The following is a 22,687-nucleotide window of genomic DNA, read 5'->3' on the forward strand; positions in this document are numbered from 1 at the left end:
CACCTGGCTCCAATACTGTTTGTTTGTTTGTTGTTTTTGTTTTTTTTAGATGAAGTTTTGCTCTTGTTGCCCAGGCTGGAGTGCAATGGCACCATCTCAGCTCCCCGCACCCTCCACCTCCCGGGTTCAAGCGATTCTCCTGCCTCAGCCTCCTGAGTAGCCGGGATTATAGGCAAGCGCCACCATGCCCAGCTAATTTTATATTTTTGGTAGAGAAGGGGTTTCTCCATGTTGGTCAGGCTGGTCTCGAACTCCCAACCTCAGGTGATATGCCCGCTTCGGCCTCCCAAAATGCTGAGATTACAGGCATGAGCCACCGCACCTGGCCCCAATAACGTTTTTAACTGTTAACCGTCAACCTGGCTGACCTTGAGAACTGATGAAATGGCACTTCCTTTGGAGAGTGTGCTGGAGGGCACTTGCTCCCCCTCCCCCAGCTAAGCTTCAGATCCTTGGGCATCCAGGGCCTACCATGCCCATGCCTAAGGACTTCCCACCACAGTTGGAGCAGTCAGCCATGGAGTTCTAGGTGGAAATGGGGGCAGGGATCCCTGATGCTGTCGGCCTCCCTTCCCAACACTGTGGGCCAGGCCTGAGGAGGGAGTGTGTCTCAGGATTTTCTCCGCCTGCCCCAGGGCCACTTCAGCTGAAGTTGGGAGGGGAGGGGCCCTTTAGGGGCCTCCCTGTAACCGTCAATTACTCCTGCTTAATGTTTCCAGTCCCTTGTGCGTGCCACCATCATAGCAACAGCCTCCCGACTTCCGGCCTCCTGTCTTGCACTTCTAATGCTCTCAATACCAGCTACCCCAACTGCTTTCACCGATATAAATCTTATCATACACACACACACAAACATCCCATATATTTGATGTCACCCTATCCATGTCCATGGGTTAATGGCCACAGTTTCCATGACTGAACCTGAGTTGAGCCAGGTGAGTCACAGACATACCGTGGTTTAGCCCTTTCACCTGAGCACCTGTGGCTTGCAGTGTTCTTGATGCTTGGTCTGAGCTGGCATCCTCCCTGCCTAGACTACCCCCTCAGTGACAGCTGTGGCCTGCCTGTGTGCACCCCCACAGTGCCTTCTACCTGGATCACCCCATTCCTTTCTTCTGGCCATTTTCACTGCCCTGATTCCTTCCTGGACCCTCCAAGCCCAATTTGTTGCTCCCTGGGCTCTGGTCCCAGGTGCTTGTCTCTCTTCACCCGCACCCTGCACGCTGGACTGTCCCTGCTAGCTGGCTTCTCTGCCTCCCCAGCTGGCCCTGGGGCTGGGAAAGCTTTGACCCCTCTGAATCCCCACATAAAGCACAGTCCCTGCAGGCACCGAGGGAGCCCTGGCTCGCTGCTACAACCAGCGAACACGAATACGGACGAGGTGCGGGGACACACCCAGGGCCAGAGCTGCCATGGAGAAGTCACCAGCACCATTGAAGGGGCTGGACTAGGTGACCTCTAGTGACCCTCTCACCCAGAGATGCTGGCCTCTTTCATTCTTTTCCTCTTATTTCCCCCTCAGGACAGCCTCATTGACTCAGGCATCATTCATCGGTAGTTCCTGGAATCTGGCTGAGACAAGCACACAGCTTGTGCCTTTGCCTCAGGACACACCCAAGCCTGCAGGGTCTCCTACTGTGTGGGGAAGATGCTAGGAGTGTCAGGCCAGGGCGGGAGCCCTCAGCTGAAGTTGGGAGGGGAGGGGCCCTTTAGTCAGAATTTAAGACAAGGAGGTACTATCTGGAATGTTTAATCTTAGGGTTTACAACATAGACCTGGGCTCAGCTGCTGAAGCTCAGTGCACACAGGGTGCTGGGAGAGTCCCACAGGAGTAGGTGGAGCTGGGCCTTAGGTCTGAGAAGAGGGCAGGCAAGAGGCAGGGGCTTTGCTCCTCCCAGCACCAGACCCCGCCTGCTGGGGGCCTGGCCTCCCGCCCAGGGCTTGGCCAGAGAGCAGGAGCCTGTGACGGCAAACAAGCAGCTAGCATTTCCAGGGGCCTGTGGCAGCCACGTGTAGCTGGAAAGAGGCTACTGTCAGGTGGTGTGGCGGGAAGTTCCCTCTGGGCTGCCTGGATTGGCCCCACCCCCAGTCCTAGAGGGTCTGCAGTAGAGGGAGGCAAGAGGCAAGCCAGGTCAAGGCCAGGGTTGGGGACTGGGGGAGTCAAGGAGGCTGTGCTGCAGGGCTGGTTACTGACCCGGCCTCAGAGTGTTAGGGTCAGGTCAGCCCCTCCCACGAAGCGGGACTGGACGCAGGACACCTGGGGCAGCTGGGCTTGGAAGCGTCTGATGGCGGCCATGTTGATGCCAGGGCACATGGCCACATCCAACACCCGGAGCTGCCTGCACGCCTGCCCAATGGCATCCAGTGTCCTGTGGGGAGGCCACTGGATGAGTGTCTGGCCCGGCGTGGGACCCAGCCCAGCCCCTGCACTGTGGCTCCATCTGCCCAGTGTCATCGGACACACTCACTGCTCTGTGAGCTGACTGCAGCTGGACAGGTTGAGGTGCTGCAGCCTCGGCCAGGAGCTGGCTGCCTGGGCCCAGCCCTTGTCACTGACGCGGGTGCAGTGACTCAGCGCCAAGTGCTCCAGGCTAGGACAGCCCCCGGCCACAGCCAACAAGCCCTTGTCTGTAAGTTCTGGCAACAGGCTCAGGGACAGCTGCCTCAGCTGGGGGAACTGGAGCACCTACACGGATGGGGAGGGTCGGGGAGAAGTAAATGCCACTGGAGCCCACAGCCTTGGCCTTTCCAGATCCTCCCACCCCAGCCAGGGCATGACTAGAGGCAGCAGAAGCCAATGAAAAAGGAACTCCAAGGTCAACTTTTTTCCAAGCAAAAAGTGGGTTGGCCCAGACCCCTGACTTCAGCCCCAAGATCCTCAGCCTACCCGCACCCGCAGCCCCACACCTTGGCTAAACTGGCATCAGTCAGCTTGCTGCAGGCTGTGAGGTCCAACTCCTGCAGGGCCCGAAGCATGAGCAGGGAGGGGCCCTGTGGCTCGGGACAGGGGTCCTTGGTGCCTGAGGCCTGATGCTCCAGCTCTGGGCGTGGCTGTAGGAAGAAGCCCTTGCTTCTCAGGTTCCTCCTGAGTTTGCCCTTAAATGTTCCTACAGAGAGACTTGGAAGGGACAGGAGGGCAGCTGAGCCCAGGGGCCACCCCATCCTCCCAAGACTTCGAGGGTCCCGCACCTGGGTCCCCTGCAGAGGCTCCTCCAGCCCCAGAAGCCCCCAGTCACACAGCTCCCTGCACCAAGCCAGGCGTAGGACTGAGAGGTGGGTGAGGTAGGTGCAGATGGCCTGCAGGGTCCGGTTGGTGAGGGCCACACAGGAGGACAGGTCTAGCACCCTGAGGCTCAGGCCCAGCGCTGGGATCATGGAGAGCACTGAAGCGTCCTAGGAGGGAGGAAGGGAGGAGACAGGATGGAGCAGCAGCTGGTTGCCTATGCCACCTGGCCTGGCAGGGGTAGCTAAGAAGGGTCTGTTCAAGGTTCTCACCCCACAGGCAGGAGGGAGGGAGGGGAGCTACCAGAGGGTCCAAGGAAGGAAGCAACATGGTCCCTGTGCTGGTAGTGAAAGGTGGGAGTGGGCAGGGTGGGCCATGGGGGTTGCTGCAGGAAAAAGGCCTGGACTGTGGCTGGGGCAGGAAGGATGCAAGTGGCAGGGCCTAGGGTGGCCACCCTGCCTATGCTCCCAGCCCCTGCCAAAAGAGTGAATGAGGCCACCTCAGACCACAGCTCACTGGACCAGCCAGTTGACTCTGCTAAGCCAATCGGAGTCGCTCCCTCTAGAATTGGAACCAGAAGTATGAGATGGAGGTAGAGCTGCCAGCTGACAGGGCAGTTAGGGATGGGGAGCAGGAGCTAAGGGCAGAGTAGAGGAGGCTGGTTTGTAGAGAGATGCACAGAGGGGAACAGATTCGTACCAGGTGCTACAATCTGTTGCTTACCACCTGGGCCCACACCTGCAGAGCTTGTCCCTGGGTGGAGGCAGCCCCACAGAGGCCTCCTTTGTGGCCCTGATCCTGGGATGCCCAGCCCTGTGTGTCCTTGATCTCAGTGGCTGCAACAGCCTCTTCACCTCTGGCACACTGCTGGCTCAGCCCGAGATGGCACAGAGGGACAAAAGAACGTGAGGCCTGGAGGCAGCAGCTGAGAGGACACGGGGATGTTGTACCACATATCTGACATGCTTGGTGCCAAAGAGAAGGAGGAGTAAGGCCAGGAAGAGAGACACTTGGAGGGTAACAAGGTGGAGAGATGGTTTTTAGGTTGGGAATGCCCTGGTCAAATGGACAGGCTGAAGAAATAATCCACTAAAGAGGGACAGACTGACACTGCCAAGACAGGGGCGCCACCCAGAGGGACAGCACTGAGCCCCGCTAAAGGGCCTGGCCTTGGCTACGAAATGACCCTGCTGCTCCTGTCACATCACCCTCACAGGCCCTGCCCCAACACCTTCCTCAGTGCTCCTTCCCTGCCTTCCTTGCCCATCACCCCCTTTCTTCAGCCCTCCCAGCTTCGGAACACTCGTCCTTAGCGCCCCTCCCCAGACCACATGCACTTGGCATGTGAGCTGTTGGCCGCCTTGTGGGCTGGGTCACCTTGGCCACTTGGACCTCCTAGGCCCACAATGGGGGCTTTGGGGAGATGTGCTGGCAGCAGCAGCAGCTGTCTAGGCTCTTGTCCTCCTCCAGATTGGGTCCCAAGTACATTTCTAACTGCCAATCATAGGCATGAACACTGGGGAGTCCCTTCCTGGTGCCACAGGCCCACCACCACCCCGGTTCCCCCTCCCGCTGTCCTCAGCCCTGGAGAGGAAGGGAGGGGATGATGGTGAGCTCACCTTCAACGAAGAGCAGTGGGCCAGGCTGAGGGAGGCCAGCTGGGATGGAGCCCCGTGCACAGAGCCCAGGGCCTGGGCCAGTTCCCGCCCTCTCACCAGGCAGCACTCGGACATGTTGAGGCTCTGCAGCTCCTGCAGGCCACCCAGAGCTGTACATCCTGCGTCTGTCAGCCACTGCAGCTTCCCCAGGCTCAGGCGCCGCAGGTGCCGCAGGCCCCGGCTCACGGCCAAGAGCGCCCCATCAGTCAGTTCTGAGCAGCCGCTGAGGTCCAGGGAGGTAAGGCCTGGTTGCTGGAAGCACAGGGTAGCCACAGCCTCTGTGGAGAGGTCCCGGCAGCTGTGCAGGCTCAGCTCCTGCAGTTGCAGCCCAGCTACCTGGCCCAGGGCCTGCAGGGCCTCGGGTGGTAAGCCAGTGCCACTCAGGTCCAGGGCACGCAGCCTGCCAGCCCGCTCTTGCACAAATCGCAGCAGGTTGCGGAAGGAGAACTGGGAGGGAGAGGAGTCTTGGGGGCTGATGGAGCCTCGGACTGGGCCTAGCTCGAAGGTGAGGTGGCAGTATGCCAAGGAGAGGCGCTCCAGGCTGGGGGCACAGCTGCTGAGCCGGTTGAAGCTGAGGTCAGCCAGGTCTCGCAGGCCAGCCAGGTTGAGCTCACGGAGGCCACTCAAGGCCTGCCGGACGCTCTGTGCCATCTCGGGCTGAGCCAGCAGTGTGCCAGAGGTGAAGAGGCTGTTGCAGCCACTGAGATCAAGGACACACAGGGCTGGGCATCCCAGGATCAGGGCCACAAAGGAGGCCTCTGTGGGGCTGCCTCCACCCAGGGACAAGCTCTGCAGGTGTGGGCCCAGGTGGTAAGCAACAGACTGTAGCACCTGGTACGAAGCCGGAGAGCCATCCACGTTGGTCAGGCTGATGCAGCAGATGCCCCTGAGGCCCAGGCTCTTGATGGCCGAGAGGGAGGCAGAGGACACTGGGATGTTGTATCGCACATCTGTCTATGGAGCAGCAGCAGGCCTGGGGGTAGCCCTCTGGCTTCAGAGGGTGCTGGGCATTGGGTTTGGTGACAAGTCACTGGCCAGAGGTTGAGGGCAGGTCAAGGAAGGGCCCTTCCACAACGGGGACCCATCGTGGTGTGTGGTATCATGTGTGGTCAAGTTGGGCATGGGTAGGAAGTGGGAGCTGAGGTTCAAATGAGATGACCATCAGAGGAAGGCAGGAAGGTTAGTGATGGATAGGACGGGATGCTGAGGGAGGGGCGGGGACAGAGTGGGGAGTTGGCATGCTGAGCACAGGAGGGCTGAGATGGGACCTAGAGGAAACCCAGTGAAGTCCCCAGGGCGTGGGAGGGCAAAGTATGCCAGACCCCAACCTTTGGGACTTTCAGAAGGAGGCCCTGAGATCCATGGACTCAGCCTCCTACTCCAGGGACTTGACATGAGCTAAGCAGCCAGCTTCCCCAACTTTCTAGAGAGCATAGCCCTCTGAAGAGTGGAAGGCGAGAGAAGTGAGGTAGGTGTCACTCACCACAACCCTCTATGGCCCAGGTGACAGAGGTCTGGGGCAGGCAGTGAGGCCTAAGTCCCCTGGTGGCCTGAGAGAGTCTGTCACATGAATGTTTGCAAAATGTATTCTCTGTTTAAGCAAAATGTGAAAACTGTATTCTGTGTTTAAGCAAAAATGTGTGCATGTGCATATATGTGTATGTGTCTGTGTATGTATGTGCATGTGCATGTGTGTGCATAGAGCTGCCTGGTATTGGGCCCTGGATGCTCCAGCGTTCAAGATGTGCTTGTGATCCCTGCAGCATATCTCCGGAGAGGACATCTATCTGTCAAGGTAAGGACACTGAAGCCTCCCATTTCCGTGCATGGGAGCTAACAGAACACACCTCACCCGTGCCAAGGAAGTTGAGCTGGCTGTGCGTAGAGAAACAGGGGAGTGAGAATGGGGAGTGCACAGTTGGAGCCGGGTGGGACCCAAGAGACAAGCCAGGGCTACATGGTGGGAATAAGTTGGCTTGTGCAGGCATTTAGGAGCTCCCAGCTAAGGAGATATCTTCAAATAACTTTTCCTGATATTGCACTGGAGTGAGCCAAAGGGAAATTGGTAAAATTTGTGTGGAACAGATCTTTGGGGAGAGGGAGAGGAGGGCTTGGATTCTAAAATCCTTGCCCCATCTCCCTACCTCTTGCCCATGTTACAGGCAAGTGGTACTCAAAGAGGGCTCTTGTATGAATCAACATGGTCCTGATGCAGAAAAGAAAGCTCCCCTAAACCTGTCTTGTTAGTAACTGCAAAAACAACCTGCTGTTCCCTGCTGGTACCCCACAGACCATCATCAAAAGGGAATCCAAGCCAGGCATGGTGGCTCACACCTGTAATCCCAGCACTTTGGGAGGCTGAGGCGGGTGGATCACTTTAGGTCAGGAGTTTGAGACCAGCCTGGCCAACATGGTGAAACCCCATCTCTACTAAAAATACAGAAATTAGACTGGGCACGGTGGCTCACGCCTGTAATCCCATTACTCTGGGAGGCCAAAGCAGGCAGATCATGAGGTCAGGAGATCGAGACCATCCTGGCTAACATAGTGAAACCCCATCTCTACTAAAAATGAAAAAAAAGGCCGGGCGCGGTGGCTCAAGCCTGTAATCCCAGCACTTTGGGAGGCCGAGACGGGCGGATCACGAGGTCAGGAGATCGAGACCATCCTGGCGAACACGGTGAAACCCCGTCTCTACTAAAAAATACAAAAAAACTAGCCGGGCGAGGTGGTGGGCGCCTGTAGTCCCAGCTACTCGGGAGGCTGAGGCAGGAGAATGGCGTAAACCCGGAGGGCGGAGCTTGCAGTGAGCTGAGATCCGGCCACTGCACTCCAGCCTGGGCGACAGAGCCAGACTCCATCTCAAAAAAAAAAAAAAAAAAAAAAAAATAGCCGGGCATGGTGGCAGGCGCCTGTAGTCCCAGCTACTTGGGAGGCTGAGGCAGGAGAATGGCGTGAACCCGGGAGGCGGAGCTTGCAGTGAGCCGAGATTGCACCACTGCACTCCAGCCTGGGCAACAGAGCAAGACTCCATCTCAAAAAAAAAAAAAAAAAAAAAAAAAACAGGAATGCAAAAAGTAGAAGTGACTCACAGGATGTGCTCCTGCAAGATGCTTATCAACAGGATTCTCCTAAGAAACACAGGACGCATTCCCAGGTGTGGAGAGACCAGCCTGGCTTCTGCCAGAAAGAAGTGGCACCCATGGCTGTAATGACAGGAAGGAGCAGTGTAAGAGACAGGAACCAGCTCCTGGCCTCTTTCACAGGAACCAGGGGTCAGCCAGGTTCCCCTTCCAGCCCCTACTTCTGGAACATGGTCATTCCAGATGAGAGGGGCACTCACCACAGGTCTCCTTGTGGGCAGTGGATCAGGGATCTCAGGTGAAAGGGAGGCTGGGAAGATCCCACTGTGTGAGGGTGGAGAGGGCAATAAAACATCAGAGAGGAATGGAGGGCATTCCTCCAGCCATTCCCAAGCCCTGCAAGCTAGACAACTCCATCGGATGCAGATGAGAGGAAACTAGCTGGGGCAGCTGGGGCAGAGCTGGCTGTGAGGCAGCACCTCCTTCCCCAACTCACACATCACTGAGGAACCCCTGAAAGTCCTGCAGGCCCCAGCTCTGGCGGCACAGCACCTTCAGGGGCTCAGCCTGACTTCTTTCCTTCCCTTCATTCTGGAGCCTGGCTGGCCAGGAAGGGTCTCTTCTCTTCCACTGCCTCCCTATGAACCAGGCGGACAAAAGACCTTGGAAGGCTCTGGCAGTGCCCCCAGGGCCCAAGTCCAGGGCTGGCTCCTGGCAGCAAGGCCACCTGATAAAGAAGCACGGCTTGGTTTAAAGGACTTCTAGCTCTGGGGGTACAGAAGAGGCTTGAGACCATTTCCGGGCCCCACCGTTTTTGCTGGTGGGATGGGAGCAGCCTCTAAGCCACCTCAGAGGTGCCTCCTGAGGTCTGCTCCTGAGGTCACCTGCTCCTGAGGTCACGTGGATTTAAAACTGCAGGAGTTGGCCGGGTGTGGTGGCTCACTCCTATAATTCCAGCACTTTGGGAGGCCAAGGCAGGTGGATCACAAGGTCAGGAGGTCGAGACCAGCCTGGCCAACATGGCGAAACCCTATCTCTACTAAATATACAAAAATTAGCTGGGTGTGGTGGCAGGAGCTTATAATCCCAGCTACTCGGGAGGCTGAGGCAGAAGAATTGCTTGAACCCAGGAGGCAGAGGTTGCAGTGAGCTGAGATCGTGCCACTGCACTCCAGCCTGGGCAACAGAGCAAGACTCCAGCTTAAATAAATAAATAAATAACCTGCCGGAGCCCAGGAACATCCTTTCAGAGATATTTCTCTGTGTGAGGGCACAGCAGCAGGCTGAAGCAGGCCTTCTGGGTTCTGGACTTTGGCCCTGGTATAGGACACCCCTTTCCTGGGCCCTGGGAAGATGCTTCTAGACCCACCCAAAGAGGACTGCATGGCCACATGCTCTAGCTCTAGCTGCCCCATCTACAGAGGGAGCACCTTGCCCCCTGGTGTCCTCCCTTCCTGATGCTGGCCTCTTAAGAGTAATCGCTGGCTGGGCATGGTGGCTCATGCCTGTAATCCCTGGACTTTGCCCCAAGGCGGGCAGATCACTTGAGGTCAGGAGTTCAAGACCACCCTGGCCAACATGGTGAAACCCCATCTCTACTAAAAATACAAAAAAGCCGGGCATGGTGGCAGATACCTGTAATCCCAGCTACTCTGGGGGCTGAGGCAGGAGAATCTCTTGAACCTAAGAGGCGGAGGTTGCACTGAGCCGAGATCCTGCCACTGCACTCCAGCCTGGGTGACAGTGCGAGACTCCATCTCAAAAACAAAAAACAAAAAACAAAAAAAAAGAAAAAAAAAAGAGTAATCGCAAAATCATTTGGGAAATGCTCTGAATCTGCTACAAGTGATGTATGTGCCTTTTTTTTTTTTGAGACGGAGTCTAGGTCTGTCGCCCAGGCTGGAGTGCTGTGGCCGGATCTCAGCTCACTGCAAGCTCCGCCTCCCAGGTTTACACCATTCTCCTGCCTCAGCCTCTCGAGTAGCTGGGACTACAGGCGCCCGCCACCTCGCCCGGCTAGTTTTTTGTATTTTTAGTAGAGACGGGGTTTCACCGCGTTAGCCAGGATGGTCTCGATCTCCTGACCTCGTGATCCGCCCGTCTCGGCCTCCCAAAGTGCTGAGATTACAGGCTTGAGCCACCGCACCCGGCCTGATGTATGTACCTTGTCTGTGGGAGACCAGGGTTTTGTTTTACCTAGTGAAGCCCTGAACTGAGACTGCAGGCCTGTGTACAGACTTGGAAAGCCATGTGACAGAGAAAATGGCCCTTCATCCTGCCTAGTACAGGACTCCAAAGCTACCATGCCTGTTCTCCAGGAGGCCGTTGGGAAATGTATGCCCTGGCACCCAGGGCATTGGTCTTTAGAGAGGAGTCAGACTGGTGGGTCATACAGAGGCTGCTCCAGGACTTCATCAATCCCTCCGGAAGGGGAGGGCGCAAAGAGCTCTCTTCAGCTATTGCTTCATGGGGACCAACCAGCAGCAGGTAGCCAGGGCTCCCCACAGGAACGGACAGGGCCGGTGTATATGGAGGGTGCTGCCTTTGCCGGCATCCTTATTGGAGAAAATTGGGATTAAGGGAACAGCTGGGACTGGTCAGGGACAGTAAGTCCCCAAGACCAGTGTCCTACCCTAGCTGGGCCTGTGTCTTCCATAGCACCTAACTGGCACCTAACTGGTACTGCCTCAGTATCCACCTGCCCATGCCTGAGCCCTGGGAGATGGTTCCTGCCTGCAGGGTCCCGCAGGTGCTCTCGGGCACATGGTAGGGGTGATGCCAGGTACCTGTGGCCTGGCCTCCCAGTGCTCCCAGCCTAGGTGGGGCTGAGTTTTGCAGAGGCACTAAAGGGTCTTTGTCAACATTCCTTTTCTCTTTTTCTTGTTTTTGGTTATCCCAAGGCTCTGTCATCTGTCTCTGTCCGCATTCTATCTGGAGAGCATAGTTGGCTGGAGCAGCTCCCGCTCTAAAACACTGACTCTGGCTTCCATCTCCTTCCTCCAGCCCTCACCCCTACTCCAATCCTATCTGCGCCTCAGGGCCTGGCTGCCCCCCTTGGGCTCCTCTGACTGCCCCATCTTTGCTGGGCTCCATGAGGCTTTGCCTGTGATGACATCTCCTTGGGGTCCTTGTTGCCCTGCCTCAGTCATGCTGCTGTACCCATTCTCCTGGCCTGGCCAGGACTGGTGAGACCAGCTGCCTCCTCTGAGTCTGTACCAGGGATACAGAACTCCGCCCAGGAAGTCATGGCCTCCTTGCTCACTTCCCACCCCAGACAAGTTTTCTCTCCAAGCCCCTCCCACTCCAGCTCCTGGCCCTACTGATACACCCTCCCTCACCCAGGATTCTCAGAGATGGCCATCAAGTGGGAAGTCCCTCCCTTTCCCCTGTTCATGTCCACCAGCTGCCTCCAGGCAGGGCCCATCTGAACTTTACTCCTTCTCCTGCTCTTTTGCTTCCAGAAGACCTCTTCTGGCCTCCTTTACCCACTGCACCTTCTCCTCTGAGAACCCTGCTGTTTCTTCCTTTCCACTGCTCCTTCTTCAGAGGCCACAAACACCCCAGAGTCTTAAACTGCAAATAAAAGCCTCCTTTCATCCTGCACCCCCTCCTCTTGTCTCTCCTCTCTCCCCTCCCTCTACAGCCACACTTCTTGGAAGCACACAGGCACAGGCATGCCTGCTGTCCGGCCACTTGTTGCCCTTCGCCTCACCTGCTCACTCCTCCACCTTGGTCCCCACAGGATCATGCATTCCTTTTTTTTTTTTTTTTTTTTGAGACGGAGTCTCACTCTGTCGCCCGGGCTGGAGTACAGTGGCCAGATCTCAGCTCACTGCAAGCTCCGCCTCCCGGGTTTATGTCATTCTCCTGCCTCAGCCTCCCGAGTAGCTGGGACTACAGGCGCCCGCCACCTCGCCCGGCTAGTTTTTTGTATTTTTTTAGTAGAGACGGGGTTTCACTGTGTTAGCCAGGATGGTCTCAATCTCCTGGCCTTGTGATCCGCCCGTCTCGGCCTCCCAAAGTGCTGGGATTACAGGCTTGAGCCACCGCGCCCGGCCAGGATCATGCATTCCTGGCAATGGCTCCCTTCCAGCAAGGTCACCAACATGTGGGGGCTTCACCTCAGACCTCCCACCAGGGATCTCTCTGCCATGTCTCCTGCTCTGCATGGCCAGCAACCACTCCCCTTGATGCCATCTCCCACTGGGGTTCTGCAACTCTGCCCTCCTGGCTTTCCTGCTACCTTCTAGCCTGCTCCTCTTCAGGCTCTTTTGGGGTCAGCAAAGAACAGAGATCCAGTCCACAGATGAGTGGGTTCCCCGTGGTTTGTTCCACCCAACAACACACATACATGTGTGCACGCGCACATATGCACACGATCTTTGCGACCCTCCAAGTGTACCCTGGCCAACTGCATTTTGCCCCATGGGGCCATCATTCCAACTACTGTCTTTCCGATCCACATCATTTTCCTGAACACCAGACCCTGGGAGCCAAGTGCCTGATCGACCTCTCTCCAGAGGGAGATGCGGCACGCCCAAATCTGAATTCATGACCCCATCCTCCAACTCCGCTCCTTCTAAACTCTCCCCACCCTCTATTCAGTCACCCAAGTGGGAAATTTGAGAGTGATTCTAGAATCCTCCCTCACTCCCCACATCCACAATAACCCAAGTCCCTTCTACTCTGTTTTCCTAATATGGTGCAATCAATCTGTCCCTCTGCTCCAATCTCACTGCTTCTGCCCAGTTGAGGTCCCCTTACTCTAAGCTCAGATGATGCCAGCTTCCTCCTTATCAGGTCCTGGCCTCCAGTTTCTCTGGCTCCAATCCACCCTGGGTTTTGTCACCGGGTGACCCTTCCAAAAGGCGATTCTGCCTGTGCTTTCCAGACCCTCTGCCAGTTCCGCACGCCTCCGCGACACAGGCTAAGCTTCCTAAGCAAGCATTCAAGCCCTTCTAGGACCCAGGGCTTCAGTCAAGCTCTTCCCAAGCCCGTTCCCTTTCCTCCTAGTCCTGGTTCTGAGGCTGCCATTTCTGACCACTGTCCTGTACCGCACGCCTCTGCTCAGCTGATTTTTCTGTTCTAGGGGGTCTCACCCCTCACCTTCTCCTATTGGTCTATTTGGCGAATGTTTATTACTCTCTCGAGTCTCAGGCCAAACACCTCCTTCTCCATGGAGTCTTTTCTGATCTTTTCTCTGCACCCATGATGTACCTCACACAGACGTCAAATGCAGCACCCCAGCCTCTTTTGACTCATCTGTGCTCACTACACACTCCCCAGCCCTGTGCCTTCCTCAGTTTTGCCTTGCCAGTGCCCAGCACAGTGCCTGGCACAGCAGAAACACTTGAGAAAGGCTGCCCACACGCTCTCCATGTGTCTCTGGTAATTTTCCATCTTCCTCCTGTCCTGTGACTGCTCCAGTCCTCTCTGCTGAAGCCCTGACCTCTATGTCTCTTTTCACTCTCCTCCTGAGACAACCTGGTCTCCAAATCCACTGAGCAAAGGGGCTGCTGAGGAAGGAGCCGCCTCTGAGGAACTTCTCTGCAAATAGCTCCATGTTTCCACTCCCACCTCTCTGCTTCCTCAGGAAGAGGTGACATCCTTTTTTTCACCAAACTGATGCTGAAAAAACAAAAAAGAAACACACACACACACACACACACACACACACACACACACACAAAAAAAAAAAAAAAAAAAAAGGAAGAGGTGATATCCTCTCCATCCTATCCCAGACAAGCTTGGTATATGGAAGCCTGTCCCTGCCACCATCTTCCACACCTGACCTCTCTCCTCCCCCAAACTTCAAACTTCACCCCTCCTCTAGTGACTCCCTGAAGCATTTATTTATTTATTATTTAATTTATTTATTTACTTTTTTTTTGAGACAGAGTCTCGCTCTGTCACCCAGGCTGGAGTGCAGTGGCACGATCTCAGGTCACTGCAACCTCCTCCTTCCAGGTTCAAGCAATTCTCTGCCTCAGCCTCTTGAGTAGCTGGGATTACAGGTGCCCGCCACCACGCCGGGCTAACTTTTTTGTATTTTTAGTAGAGACGGGGTTTCACTATCTTGGCCAGGATGGTCTTGAACTCCTGACCTTGTGATCCACCCGCCTTGGCCTCCCAAAGTGCTGGGATTATAGGCGTGAGTCACAGCGCCCGGCCTCTTTTTTTTCGAGACGGAGTCTCGCCCAGGCTGGCTGGAGTGCAGTGGCACGATCTCGGCTGACTGCAAGCTCCACTTCCTGGGTTCATGCCATTCTCTTGCCTCAGCCTACCGAGTAGCTGGGACTACAGGTGAACGCCACCACACCCAGCTAATTTTTTGCACTTTTTTTTTTTTTTTTTTTTTTAGTAGAGCTAGGGTTTCACTGTGTTAGCCAGGATGTTTTTGTTTTGATTTGTTTTGTTTTGTTTGTTTTTTGAGATGGAGTCTTGCTGTGTTGCCGAGGCTGGAGTGCAGTGACACAATCTCAGTTCACTGCAACCCCCGCCTCCCAGGTTCAAGCGATTCTCCTGCCTCAGCCTCCCAAAGAGCTGTGATTACAGGCATGCGCCACCATGCCCAGCTAATTTTTATATTTTTAGTAGAGATGGGGTTTCACCATGTTGGCCAGGGTGGCCTCAAACTCCTGACCTCAAGTGATCTACCCGCCTTGGCCTCCCAAAATGCTGGGATTACAGGTTTGTGCCACTGCACCGGACCACCCTGAAGCTTTATTTATTTATTCATTTATTTATAGACAGGGTCTTGCTCTGTCACCCAGGTTAGAATGCGGTGGTGTGATCTCTGCTCACTGAAACCTCTGCTTCCCAGGTTCAAGAGATTCTCATGCCTCAGTCTCCCGAGTAGCTGGAATTACAGGTACGCACCACTGCGCCTGGCTAATTTTTGTATTTTTAGTAGAGACGGGGTTTCAACTTGTTGGCCAGACTGGTCTTGAACTCCTGGCCTCAAGTGATCCACCAGCCTCAGCCTCCCAAAGTACTGGGATTACAGGTGTGAGCCACTGCGCCCAGTCTCCCTGATAAATCCAAACACATTTCAGATTTCTCCAGAAGAGAATCCTTTTGTCAAATCCATCTAAACTTCTCATTTCTGCCCTATTTCTTTTTCTCTGTCTTTTTTTTTTTTTTTGAGAAGGAGTCTCTTTCTGTCCCCCAGGCTGGAGTGAAGTGGAGCAATCTCGGCTCACCGCAACCTCCACCCCTGGGTTCAAGTGATTCTCCTGCCTCAGCCTCCAGAGTAGTTGGGATTATAGGCACCCACCACCATGCCTGGCTAATTTTTGTATTTTTAGTAGAGGGGGTTTTGCCATGTTGTCCAGGCTTGTCTCAAACTCCTGACCTCAGGTGATGCACTCGTCTTGGCCTCCTAAAGTTCTAAGATTACAGGTGTGAGCCACTGTGCCTGGCCTGCACTGTTTATTTCCTTCTTTCCATGGAGAAATTTCTTGCCAACGAGGTCACGCTCTACACTTCCTACTTCTCTCATTCACTCCTCAATCCACCTGGCTTTTTCTTCAGATGCCAAATATCGCTGAAGCCATTGGTGGCCTCCTTGGATAACAAATCTCATGGACACTATTTGTTCTTCATTTTGCTGGGCTTTTTGTGGGATCTGACGTTGTTAATCATCCATTCAATCCTTTATTTATGTATTTATTTTTTTGAGACTGAATCTCGCTCTGTCGCCCAGGCTGGAGTACAGTGGCTAGATCTTGAATCACTGCAACCTCCGCCTCCCTGTTTCAAGAGATTCTCCTGCCTCAGCCTCCTGAGGAGTTGGGACTACAGGCGTGAGCCATCACTTCTGGCCTCATTCAATCCTTTAAATGCTCTCCTGCCTTTGATGTCTGTGCCCTCCTCTCTCTGGGATCTCCTCATTCCCCTCTTTGGGTGTCTCCTCCTTTCTGTGCCCTTGAACTTGTGTCCTCCCCTGGGGCTTCTCTGTGGCCTGCACTTCTGTGGCTCTGCATGTTCTCTCTGGGGGAAGTTACTCAGATCTGTGGCTTCAACTGCCACCCATTCTTTAATGACACCCAAATCTATATTTATTACCCAGACATTTCTCTTGAATTCCTCACTCAGAAATGCAACTACCAAGTGGATCTCAACATCTAGATCCTCACACTTCAAACTTTTAACATGTCCAAAATCAAATTCCTTTGGACAATGAGATCAATGACACTGTATAAACAGAATCTACTTATATACCCATATTTAATATGGGATAGAGGATTCCAACCAGAGAAGGAGAAGATTAGATGTAAATGGTGTTTGGGCTCTTTGAAAATTAATCAGTTTAGCTTCTTACCTCATAACATAAATCTAAATAAATTTTACTAATAAAAACATTAACACAAAAATTCAAACCAGAAAGCAGAAGAGACAGTTTTGCTGTAAACCTAAAACCGCTCTAAGTAAGAGTCTATTTAAGAAAAACAGAAGAACAGTATAACAGGACAAGGAATCATTAAGTTTAGAAAACAATGGAAGAAGTAAAAAAGAAAAGGATGTTCAGAATCAACAACAGAGAAATTTAACTTCTGGGCCAGGCATGGTGGCTCATGCCTGTAATCCCAGCACTGTGGGAAGCTAAGGTGGGCAGATCTCTTGAGACCAGGAGTCTGAGATGAGCCTGGGCAACATGGTGAAATCTCGTCTCTGCTAAGAATGTAAAAATTAGCCGGGCGTGGTGACATGCATCTGTAGTCCTAGCTACTCAGGAGGCTGAGGTGGAAGGATCACCTGAGCCTGGTGAGGTCGAGGCTGCAGTGAGCTGTGACTGCACGCTGCACTCTAGCCTTGGCAATAGAGCAAGACCCTTTCTCAAAAACAAACAAATGAAATTTTTAAAAAATTTAATTAAAAATTAAATTAAATTTTAAAAAAGAGGCCAGGTGCAGTGGCTCACACCTGAAATCCCAGCATGTTGGGAGGCCAAGATGGGCGGATCATGAGGTCAAGAGATCCAGACCATCCTGGCCAACATGGTGAAACTCCATCTGTACTAAAAATATAAAATTTAGCTGGGGCCGGGCGCGGTGGCTCACGCCTGTAATCCCAGCACTTTGGGAGGCCGAGGCGGGCGGATTACAAGGTCAGGAGATCGAGACCATGGTGAAACCCCGTCTCTACTAAAAATAGAAAAAATTAGCCGGGCGCGGTGGCGGGCGCCTGTAGTCCCAGCTACTGGGGAGGCTGAGGCAGGAGAATCGCCTGAACCCAGAAGGCGGAGGTTGCAGTGAGCCGAGATCACACCACTGTACTCCATCCTGGCAACGGAGCGAGACTCCATCTCAAAGAATAAATAAATACAAATAAAAAAAGAAGCCAGGCACAGTGGCTCACGCCTGTAATCCCAGCACTTTGGGAAGCCAAGGGGGTGCAGATCACTTGAGGTCTGGAGTTCGAGACCAGCCTTGCCAACATGGCGACACCCCATCGCTACTAAAATACAAAAATTAGCTGGGTGTGGTGGCACACACCTGTAATCCCAGCTACTTGAAAGGCTAAGGCATGAGAATTGCTTGAACCTGGGAAGCAAAGGTTTCAGCGAGCTGAGATGGTGCCACTGTACTCCAGCCTGGGCGACAGAGTGAGACTCTTGTCTCGAAAAAAAAAAAGTATATATATATATATATGTATATACATACACACACACACACACACACTAAATATATATATATATATAAAATACCAAAAAATTTAATTTCCGTATCTCATAAATAAAAGCACATATCTACAAATCAAATTAAAAGGCAAACATACTAAGAATATATTTCAGGCCAGGCATGGTGGCTCATGCCTGTAATCCCAGCACTTTAGGAGGCCAAGGCGGGCAGATCATTTGAAGTCAGGAGTTTGAGACCAGCCTAGCCAACATGGTGAAACCCCGTCTCTACTAAAAATACAAAAATTAGCCAGGCATGGTGGCGAGCACCTGTAATCCCAGCTACTCGGGAGGCTGAGGCAGGAGAATTGCTGAGGCGGAGGTTGCAGTGAGCTGAGATTGCACCACTGCACCCCAGCCTGGGTGACAGAGCAAGACTCCATCTCAAAAAAAAAAAATTAGCTGGGCATGGTGGCAGGTGTCTGTAATCCCAGTTACTTGGGAGGCTGAGGCAGGAGAACTGCTTGAACCCAGGAGGCAGAGCCTGCAGTGAGCCAAGATAGTGCCACTGCACTCCAGCCTGGGCAACAGAGCGAGATCTATCTCCAAAAAAAAAAAAAGAAAAGAAAAGAAAAAAGAAAAAGTCCATACAAATGGAACAGAAAAATACTAAGACCTTAATAGTTAAATGGATACAGAACATGAATAAACAAAAGGGGGAAATACGAAGGGTGAGCTAATGAGAAAAACAGTGCAACCTCACTAATAAATCAAAATTAAAACAATGAGCCATCACTGCCTGCCTTTCAAACTAGCCCAGATGTCTGCATTCACCTCCTGGCTGGCCTCCTCCCTATGCTGTCTCACTCTCCCAGTCCATTCTGCACTGCAGAGTTCTAATACAAATCACGCTGTGTCACTTGCCTGCCTAACGGGCTCCTTGATGGTCACCAGAAGAAAGCCAAACTCTGCTGCCTGGCACATCTCCCAGCTTGCAGCCTGACCCCATTCTAGCCTCGTCTCCTGCCATGTCTCACTCAGTTCCAGCCACACGGAATTTGTGCGATTGTTTCCAGAACTATTCCACACCATGGTGCCTTCACTTGTGCTATTATTGATCACAGAGCTCAACCTTTCTTCTCACCCTGTTCCTTCAGAAAGCCTTCCCTGATGCTGCCAGTCTCCTCTGGACGTCCTTCTTCATGTTCCATCAAACCCTTTTTTTCTGAGGCAGAGTCTCACTCTCTTGCCCAGGCTAGGGTACAGTGGCACGATCTCGGCTCACTGCAATCTCTGCCTCCCGGGTTCAAGCGATTCTCCTGCCTCAGCCTCCTGAGTAGCTGGAACTACAGGCACACGCCATGCCACCACGCCCAGCTAATTTTTGTAATTTTAGAGATGGCGTTTCACCATATTGGTCAGGCTGGTCTCAAACTCCTGACCTCAGGTGATCCATGTGCCTTGGCCTCCCAAAGTGCTGGGATTATAGGCGTGAGCCACTGTGCCCGGCCGTCCCCTTCAAACTGTTTCTTCCCAGTGTCATAGCACTGAGCACACAATAGCATGATCATTCATATTACTTGTCTTTCTCCTTCACTGGAATGTGAGCTCCTTAGGGAACTGTGTCTTATTCGTCTGTGTAGCCCTAGCACTGTACCAAGAGCCAAGTACGTATGAATGTATGTATACATGTGTATATATGAGCATATATGGATGGATGGATGGATGGATGGATGGATGGATGGATGGATGGAGACATATGAGCAGGGCCACAAGTAAGCTGAAGTGAGAAACACCCGAGGGTGGGACGGGGGAGGGTGGGTGCCTTACCTCCCGAAGGGCATTCTGGGCAGCACGGTACCAAGCCCAACTCACGAGGGAGGCCTCTTTCTGATCTGACAGAGGCAGGAAGCTCAGAATATATGTGAGCATCTGAGGGGAAAAGACAGGGCATTGGGGACTGTCAGAGCTGGGAGGTCTTTGGAACCGACTCCAGCTGATAGCACCATGGGTCTGAGGGCACCAGAGCACTGGCTTCTATTTTATCTTGGACGTGAAGTTTCACAAAGCATTCACTTCCCCGCTCCAGGCTTCAGGTATCTTTCCTGTGAACAAACCTTTCCTGAGCTGGGTGAAGGCTTTCACTGACTGATAACAATCAAACTTCCCACCTAGCTGAGTAGAAAAAGCCTGGGCACTGAGGCCAGATAAACCTAGTTCAACTATCTACTCTGCCAACTGACCTCTAGAACTTTGTTTTCCTTATCTGCAAAATGGCAATTGTAGTGAGGTTTAAATGGGTTATTGTGAGAATTGAAGAACACAGTCAAGTGTCTTGCATAGGACTGAGAGCACAGCAGGCCAGGTGTGCTCACTCTAGTCCTCAGGAAGTCATGCTTGGTCCTCCTGCCCTCATGGCTCAGGCTCTGGGACCCTGCTCTTTTTCCATCTTCTCCACTGCCACCATGCCCTCTCCACTGGTTGTTAAGATGCGATCCCAGCAAGACCTAGATTGGGAGGCTCAGGCCTTTCCCCCACCTAGGGGGTGGTGAGGTTCAAGGTCCTAAATGGGACTGGGGAAGGGGTTGCCAGTGAGGTCTAGAATGATTTGATATTAAATATTTTTTTCTTCTGGAATCTTCCTCCCTGCATCCCAATTGCCTCGTTTTTGGATTCTTCTGTGGCTCCCAGGGCTCAGACCTGGGTCTTTTGGTTTTCTGTTTACCAACACAGGAATAACCAACAATTCAATATTCCCATATTGTCCTATTATCCAAGTGCTAGTCCATATTGCCAATTGTCCATGCAAATGTTTAGCCATCACTTTAATCTCAACCAAAACTCATATTCTACCCTCCGCCCCAAACAGCCCCTCCTCCCAAATTCCCCTTTCAATGCCAACAGTGCATCTACCTGATAACACTTTCTACTATTCAAACCCCTCTGTCCCTTGCTCCTAGATACAGGTGTAATGCACAGGCTTTAGGCCAGGCTAACCTAGACTCATTCAAATTCCAGCTCCACTACTTCCTGTCATGCTGCTGTGTGACCTTAAACAAGGTATTTGACCTGTCTGGGTTTGTTTCTATATCTATAAAATAGGGATACTTTTTAAAAATCTAGATCATAGCCTCATGGGGATTAAATTTTACATATATATAGTGTGTGTGTGACAACTAGATGTTCCATAAATGGTTGCTGGATTGCTGTTACTAAAATTTCTACTTTTGCAACTTTCCCACCTCAGTAGCTCAGATTTCTACCACCTCAAACCTTGATTCCTTCCACAATGTCCCACCTGAACTCTTTACCTCCAAGTTCATCCTTGCTAATACATTATGCACACTGTCACAAGGTTAATTTTTCCTATAAAACAGTTTTCAGTGTCAGCTCACCCCTGCTGTAAAACTTCAGGGTTCACCAGTACTCTCAGGACAGTCTTCACTCCTGGATCAGCACTGCCAGGTCTCTGTGGCTGATTGGACTCGCTGGTCCCCAAACTTCCCCAATCCAGTCTCCCTACTGCCCTACAAACATAGCATGTCTATTTCCTTTTGCCTATGCGGGCCTTTTCCCTGGGATCCCCTTCCTGAAGCTTGACTTCACCAACCCATTGTGATCTCTCCTTCCCTTCTCAGATGCCAAGCACGCAGGCACAGTGCTCAGCCAGTGCTTACTGGATTAAATTAAGGTTGGGCAGTCCAGTCCTCTACCTCTATTTTCACCAAGAGTATGCTCAAGGAAGGGGTCAGGGAAATAAAAGTAGTCATTACTGAGAGGACAATGACTGGGAGAATAGAATTCTGAGCCAGGGAGGCTAGGCATAGGGAAGACAGTATTGATGGGGACTGGGACTGACCATGTCCCAATCCCTCCAGGGAGGCAGGGAAGCCTGTTTGAGCTGAGTTAAGACAGTGGCCATCTTGTCTTCTGGGGCTAAGCAGCCAGCCCAAGAGCAAAGGGAGAGGGGAACAAACCTGTCATCCCTTGGGGTGAGTGGGGGAGGGACACAATTCATTGACCTAAGAAGAGGGTGGCCTTTCTAGAGGGATGAGAGGAGGCAGTGATGAGGATGGAGTGGCCATCCCATGAGTCCCATCTCAAGGGGGCTACTGGAGATAATGACTGGTCACTCATGGGGTCTATGGGGATGGAAATAGCCCCTAAATCTAAGGGGGAAAGGAATAGCACTGCAAGCTAAAGGGGGTGGGAACAGGCCTATTTTTGCTAAGGATAGGGAGCATCATTCCAGGACTGGTAGGAAAGGGTGGCCCGTTTCCCATGGGCAGAGAGAGGGGGCTGCCAACCTTCAGGACAAAAGAGATGGAGAAGCCATTCCAACAGGCCACTGAAGACAAAACCTGTTATCTCCTCGGCAGATGGGGCAGAGTGGTCTTGCCCCTGGCTAAGGGGAAGGAGCAAACATCCCATGGAGTGAAAGAGGTAAAGGCGGCCATCACTAGGGGCCTAGGAATGGGGAACAGGCCTATCCTTGATAAAGGAATTCAGAGATCATTGCAGTTGATACGTAGGGAGCAGTCTGTTTCCCACTGCCAGGGAGAGGGGGCGGCCGTCTCTGTCGGGGCGTAGGAAATGGAGAGATCATCCCAAGGGACCAATGGGGATAAGATCAGTTACCCTTCGGGACGATGAGATGGAGCGGACATCTTCCAGAACTGAGCGGGGAGGAGACAGCCACCTCAAGGGAAGGGGATGGGTAGAGGGCCTGTTCTTGCTGAGGTGACAGGGCAGCTATCTCCTGGGGCCGATAGGGAAGGGGAGGACGGTCCCTCAAGCTAAAGGGACAGAATGGCCCAAAGGAGTAGCCGTTACCCAGAGCTAGAAGGTCGCGGGATCGGGAGGGCAAGTCGTTTCCGCCAGGCTGGAGGGGCCGGGCTAGCTATCTGACAGCCCCTCCCCAAAGCTCGGGACCCCGAGGGCGGGGCCTGTCCGGAGCTAGGCCTGAGGGCGGCTTCCTCTCACCTCCAGGGGCAGCGACTCCGCCATCGCATCCCTGCCGCCTCCGCCCCCCCCGCGCAAGGCTTTCTGGGAAGTGTAGTCTCGCCCCTTTGGGGAGGGGTTTGGGAAGGAAGTGAGCCCT

General features: G+C 53.2%; 1 protein-coding gene across 50 annotated transcripts; it reads right to left on the bottom strand.

Moving 5' to 3' along the window:
• Positions 1–1,734: 1,734 nt before the first annotated feature.
• LOC102131866 (Leucine-rich repeat-containing protein 29) lies at positions 1,735–22,620 on the bottom strand. 50 transcript variants are annotated; one of them, XM_074027314.1, is made up of 8 exons: positions 22,570–22,620; positions 19,417–19,518; positions 4,843–5,133; positions 3,190–3,393; positions 2,908–3,051; positions 2,469–2,686; positions 2,195–2,369; positions 1,735–1,960 (listed from the first exon to the last, which is right to left on the bottom strand). In XM_074027314.1, the coding sequence occupies exons 1-7, from the start codon at positions 22,591–22,593 to the stop codon at positions 2,201–2,203; spliced, it is 1,152 nt and encodes a 383-aa protein (XP_073883415.1). In that variant the 5' UTR covers positions 22,594–22,620; the 3' UTR covers positions 1,735–1,960; positions 2,195–2,200. The 50 variants fall into 50 exon arrangements, with proteins under 50 accessions (XP_073883415.1, XP_073883399.1, XP_073883398.1 ...); XM_074027298.1 differs by having other exon boundaries at positions 4,843–5,781; XM_074027297.1 differs by having other exon boundaries at positions 1,735–2,016; positions 4,843–5,781.
• Positions 22,621–22,687: the final 67 nt, after the last annotated feature.

This window comes from Macaca fascicularis, chromosome 20 (genome assembly GCF_037993035.2).
Source record: "Macaca fascicularis isolate 582-1 chromosome 20, T2T-MFA8v1.1".
Classification (NCBI taxonomy): Eukaryota; Metazoa; Chordata; class Mammalia; order Primates; family Cercopithecidae; genus Macaca; species Macaca fascicularis.